Source organism: Acanthisitta chloris, unplaced genomic scaffold (assembly GCF_000695815.1).
Source record: "Acanthisitta chloris isolate BGI_N310 unplaced genomic scaffold, ASM69581v1 scaffold39527, whole genome shotgun sequence".
Lineage (NCBI taxonomy): Eukaryota > Metazoa > Chordata > Aves > Passeriformes > Acanthisittidae > Acanthisitta > Acanthisitta chloris.
Window position 1 is genome coordinate 6,944 of NW_008682729.1, and position 6,271 is coordinate 13,214.

Below are 6,271 nucleotides of genomic sequence, written 5' to 3' on the forward strand. Positions count from 1 at the left end.
ACATGTCAGCAAACTTCAGGCAGAAGATGGGAGTGAAATGGAATTCACACAGGAATTCAATATAATCTCTCATATGTCTTGGGTAAAAGACGATCTGTCTGCTGGCTGTGAAATGTGGGGCTGTCTCAGCTGAGTCAGCAGATTCAGGATCCTCATGGCCAGCTGTGCCCCCTGAGCAGGACTGTTTGGCCACTCCTTGTCTGTGCACTCCTTGTCCTTGCTGCCTATGAAGATATTTTCCCTTGAATCATGTTCATAGATCAAACAAGGTAGGATGTTGACACAGCTCTTGGCAGGGGCATTCATCTACTCATGTGATGTTCCACTTCAGTAAATTAATTTCCTTTCCAGTTTTCAGAGGTGTTAAGCTTCGTGTAAGCAAATGTTTTAAACAACTTGTAAGAATTTCCTCAGTATGGCTTGTAATATTGGTGTCCTGGTTTGCAAGGGTCACTAAAGACTTGTAGTAATTCACCTTATTTCTCTGACTTCAGCCTAACAGAGGGACAAAAAGACCTCGTGATGAAGAGGAAGAGGAAATCAAAGCACGTCGAAAACAAGCCACTGCCCGAGAGCACAGTCGTCACAGGGAAGAGGAGTCTGCTGCTCTGGAAGAACCTGATGATGAGAAGAAGAAACTCCTTCAGATAATTGAGAGGGATGGAGAAGAGGAAGAGGAGGAAGTAAGTCACTTTGTGTCCTGTGGGAATAACCAAACACTAAACCACTTCTCTGTGATTTCCGTTTCTTACCATGTAGATGATGAGACTAATGTGATTTTCCTGTGCCTCATACAGCTAAAGGTTGTGGTTTTGCTTTTCGGCCCTGCAGGGTGTTCATTAATTTCAAATTTCTGAAAGATATCAGCTGCAGGTTTACAAGGGCAAAAGGCAGGGGGACTTTCAAGCCTAATCTCTGTTTTGGTCTAGGAATACTCAAATCACCTCCTAAAATACATTTTAAGGAAATAGCTTCTGTGTTCTAACCAGTTTTCTAGCTATTGTTCTCATCAGTACTCCCAGCCATGCAGCTTCTCCCCTTCTCATAGCTGTGCAGCACCAGCAGCAAATAAACAAACATTCTTCTGTACAAGAAAGGTCTTGGGTCAGAGGAGGGGGGTAGCAGCTGTCAAGGGTAAATGATTTCAAGCCTTGGAGACAGAAATCCAATGCTGCATTGGCCTTTCTGTCAAGGGCCAGGGAAAAGATCACTTTATAAATGTGACACGTGGATTGGTATAAATCTAGAAGATATTTGCTTCCTGCTGCCTGTGTCCTGTTTGATAAAAAAACAAGTGATATTCACCACTGCAGGATCATGTAGCTTTGTAAAATATCATTGTCCTCTGTATACAGCATTGCCAGCATCCATCTCTGAGAATCTCCCTCGTTTTTTTGATGTTGAGCTATTGCCATGACAGTTGTTGCTGATAGCAGGGAAAGATAACGCAGGATTTCTGTAGTGTTTGAGCTCTGGGGAGGATGGATGGACAGAGCCACGAGACCTCCTGACTGACTGGAGACTTGTGGATTCCTGCAGTGTGCCAATCCCTTGTCTTTGTCAAGTGGAGTCCTCCCAGCCAAACATTTTAAAGGCTGGAAGTTCAAGGTTTCTTTAGAACTCACATATTTCGTTTATTTCCTTGGACTGCCGTTAATATAAGTGCTGTTAAAATGTGCTTTGTCCCAGTAAATTTGATGGGGAAGAAACTAATTTGTAGGACATGGCAAAATGAATGCAAATTAAATACAAGATACAAAGCTGATCCTCATGGAGATATTGTAGTGATACATGTTAGAGGAAGCAGAGAATCAAAGGGAATGGAGGGAAGCAGTGTCAGCATGTGTGGGTTGAAATCCCATTGCAGGAGAAATGTGCTTTGGGCACTGTAGTATTGATTACCTGGATGGGATGGTGACATGAGTGGGATGGTGATGAGACAGGTTGGGCTCAAGAGCAAAGGAAATCCAATAATAAAGGAAGTCTTGGACTAGAGTTGTTATTGTAATAGAGTTTGCTGAAGAAACGGAGATTTTCTCTCTCCTGCCAGATTTGGTCGCTGACCAAAGAATGTTCAATACCAGGAGCAACTCTTGGTTTAATCCTGAGCAGGAGATGGGCACAAAACTTGGCTTAAGATGTGAGGGGATTTTGTTTTTTGTTTTGAGAACTCTTAAATAGTGGTTGTGACACAGTCAGACAGAGCAGAGGGAAGAGGTTACACAAGGAAATCTATATCATCAATTTTTTAATAAAAGGAGTGCATTCAAATCATAAAACAAGGCAAATAGCAGGATAGTGTTTGTCAGTGTCAGGGAGGCAGCTGAGATTATGTTACTGCTGTACAGTAAATATACAACCCCAGCTGAGAAACACCTTAGGATCATTTACAAATAAAGAGAAAGTACTAGAGTAAAATATTGATTTTTTTTTTTTTTTTTTTCCTTTAGAAAAAGGCTTTAAAATAGCAGTGAAAGCTTATTCAAGTGAGGAAAATGTGAAGGAACATAAACTCAGGGCAGTTAAATGCAGGCTTAGAAAAAGCAACAGCACAGGGGAATTCTGTGGAGAAACTCTCCATGGGCACGGGCTGCGAGCAGAGGTTTGCTCTATGTCAGAAGCAAAAAGCCTTGATAAGTGCTGGTGGTGTCAGGTAATAATGGGTGTAAAACCAGCTGGAGGTCAGAGCTGGAGGGAGCAGTGGGTAGGGATGGTGTGTGAGGTGTTTGGCTGCTCTCTGCAGTGAGACTCCCAGGGCTGGTGGTTTGTTCCGAGGGCTCTGGGCCCAGCAGCAGTTCCACCACATCGCTCTAATTGCTCCAACCATCCAAAGCTCACTTTTCTGCCCCTTCTGATTTGGTCAGGAGGAACCTTTGGATGAAAGTTCAGTGAAGAAGATGATTCTCACATTTGAGAAAAGGTCTTACAAAAACCAGGAGCTACGGATCAAGTTTCCTGACAATCCAGAGAAGTAAGTTTATGCTCAACTTTTTCCCTTTGATTTGAAGTTTCAGCCCTAAATCAATATCTGGAATATACAGACGTTTTCAGTTACATAAGGTTTATGTAACAGCAGTTATTGCCACGCAGTTCTTCTAAATTGTGTTTGAAACTGACTCTGTTAATTAAAAATGGCATTATTGAGACTCTGGTGAGGCTGGTGTATGGCTGGCAGCATGGAGAGAAGGATGAACAGTAATTAAAGGTTTTATCCCATGATTTGGTGTGAAGATGTTGTGCTTGCATATGAGCCAGAGGTCTGTGTGGGGAGGGAATCATTTCATGGTATGGAGCTGCATGTTCCACAGAGTGCTGTGATGAGCAGAGTGGCTGGATGGGCTCGGAGAGCCACACATGGTGTGTGTGTTCTAGCGAGTCTCTTCCTCCCTTCAGGGTGTTCTGTTAGTCATGTTAAAGGGATTTCTTCCTACACTTGAGTACCATTATTTTTTGTCCAGTTTGCTGTTCTGTTCCTTACCCAAATTACTTTTATGGACTTCACACTCCTACAACCCACATACTAATATGTGGTATCTAGGGAAGGTGCAGCGTGCTGCAGAATTTATTTTATTGCCAGTTTTTTTTGCATGTGTAGCTACAGCATCTTGGTTTTAGTTTTTTATTGAGGTACTAGAACTGATTTACAGAACTGGAACAAATCTGCTTATTTACTCTATGTAAATTACATCGTAGGAAGGCTTGTCCTGCTATGGGATTAAACTTCAGCAGGCAGGTGTAGGACAGGAAGGCTCAGAAGTGCTGAGGCCATGTGCACCTGTGGGGCAAGTCCTACCTGGTGTCTACCAGAAGGTGGTGGTTTCTGTTTCGAACACAGCTGATGGACTTCTTGCCTTTTTATTAACCACTTCTGTCTTGCCTCAGGTTCATGGAGTCGGAACTGGATTTAAATGACATCATCCAGGAGATGCACGTGATCGCGACGATGCCTGGCCTGTATCACCTGCTGGTGGAGCTGAACGCTGTGCAGTCTCTGCTCGGGCTGCTGGGACACGACAACACAGATATCCTTCAGCTCTTAAAGCAGCTCTCATGGGAGAGGCTTTCCACAGACTTTTCTGTAATCTCTCATATCCTCTTTCCCAGGCTCCTGTAGGTGTTTTTCTCTTTTTCCCACCGCACTGAATTTATGTGCTGGTTTTTTTTCCAGTGAGAGCCTTCTTTGTTCAAGGAATATTGATTCTGAGTTTTTTCACTGCTATTATTCTTCCTTGTTTTATGACCCTTTCATCTGGTTTTGAGTGGCTCTGTTAGACTGTGAACAGATGAGCAGTAGAGGAGAAGTGAAGGTCTGGGCATAGTGGTAACCTCAGATAGTGCAAACTTCGTCTGGAATAGCCCCAGTGAAAATGAAACTGATTTACCTCTTTCTGCTGAGAGCTGAGCTGTCAGGCTGTCAGCTGTTAGCCATGGCCTAGCTCACCACATGCTGCACCTTAGTTTGTAAGTGTGATAGACTCTTCATGTTATCTTTCATGTTAGACCACACTCTATCTTTAGTTTGGTATGCTCAGAGCTCGAGGCTGCTGGTGGCCCCTCTGGTTAAGCACATATCCAGAGACATTTTCATGCTCAGTGAGTTGTGGTGTCACTGAACCTGATGTCTGTGTGCACCTGGCTCTTGTACCTCTGAAGATCTGAGGACAACTGAGAGTTTCCTGTCTGCACTGTTGAAGATTTTTTGTCGTTTGGGGCAAAAACAGTGTCTTTTTTGATTATTTTGGTGCCTTGATGCTTAGCTGTCAGCTGTTAACTAGCACTGTGCCTGGCTCACTACTGTGTAGCCTGTAAAAGCAGAGCTCAGCCCACATTGCTTGTAAAATATTCTACAGCATATTACGCTGAAAAATTGTGACATGACTTGGGAGACTGTGTCTGTGTCGTGACAAACAGTGAGTCAAGAGAGCAGTGAAGCCCTGTGAAAAGGGCACTGGTTGTAGGCTTGGGACTCCAGCAAGCTTTTCTTTTTTCCTTTTTATTGATCCATGGCCTTAGGAAAGTAATTCAGTCTTCACTTCTTTATGTATAAAGCAGGAGATAACACTTACCAGCTTTCCTGAGGTGTTTTGGAATACACAATGTGCAAAGGCCTGTTAGTGCTGTGATGCACAGATCTTGGTTTTCTTTTTTTGCACTTTTCCTTATAGCATTATCTATTGAGAATTCATAATTCATAATTCTTTCTAAGTGGGTGCAGTGATCAGAAGATAAAACCAAAACATAAATATTTTATTGCTTGCCAGTTTATATTAGAGAGCGTTGCTTATGTTTTTGGGTATTTTGACTTGCATCTGGTGAAGCCTTGATGTGAGTGCTGGTCCCTGCAAAGCAGCAAACCCCACAGCTTTCCTGTCTGAGATCTGTAAGGAAATGGCTCTCAAACAACTGTGTGTTAACAATTTATGTTTTACGGGGGGAAACTCCTCCAATGCAAATACAGTTTTGTGGCTACCATAGCTTCATTACTTATTTTTCTACCAGACATCAGACTTTTTGTGTGCTATGCACTATTATACTGAATTTCTCATTCACAGGGAAAATAGGAGCTATAGGAATATTGACTGGGATAGCAGAGCTGTTTTCCAGCTGAAGTACAGAGCAGTACAGCTTGCTTTGTCCTTTCAGCCATGAAAAGCTGTGTCCTGGGGTCACTGCTGCTGTCAAAGACTTGTCAGGGATTTCGCTGTGAACTCTTTTTATTCAGTTTGCAACTTGCCTGTCAGTGAGTTTACGGGTAGGAATTTGGCCTGAGAATTGCAATTTTGGGAAAAGTCTATTTTTTGTTATAAAACTGCTGCAGTATTTTGAGATCCATTGGAAGCAGGACAGGGACTGTAGTCATGCTGCTGCTTCTGTGCAGGGTAGAAGCACTATTAGAGTGAAGCATCTAGACATAAAACTGAATTGATACAACTCAAGTTTTCTTATGACTTTTTGTTAGAACAAACGGAAAAGATTTTTAAAATGAGCTTTCAAGGAGAGAACTAAACAAATGGCTCCTCAGATGTTATTTAAATGTGGTGTCTTGAGGGACTAATGCAAAGAGACAAAAGCAATGTCCAGGGGGAGCAAATAATCTGCTGAATGATTCATGCAGTTTTACACAAAACATGTGAATGAAAGATGATCACCGACAAGATATTATTAATGAAAGGCAGGAAAGCTTCAAGCAAGGCTTTGCTTTTCTATCTCCCAGATTTTATAGGACAACTGATACACTCACTGCAAGCCCCACAGAAGCTCTGCAGACAGG

General features: G+C 42.6%; 1 protein-coding gene across 1 annotated transcript in view; it reads left to right on the forward strand.

Annotated features, from left to right (window-relative positions):
- Positions 1-494: 494 nt before the first annotated feature.
- The window catches only part of CTNNBL1 (catenin, beta like 1), a gene marked incomplete at its 5' end in the record, with an annotated part of 40,836 nt that continues 35,059 nt past the window's right edge, over positions 495-6,271 (forward strand). Inside the window, 3 exons of the mRNA XM_009078631.1 lie at positions 495-683; positions 2,865-2,971; positions 3,883-4,022. Of these exons, the coding sequence (XP_009076879.1) occupies positions 495-683; positions 2,865-2,971; positions 3,883-4,022 (436 nt within the window). The remainder of the gene's footprint in view (positions 684-2,864; positions 2,972-3,882; positions 4,023-6,271) is intronic.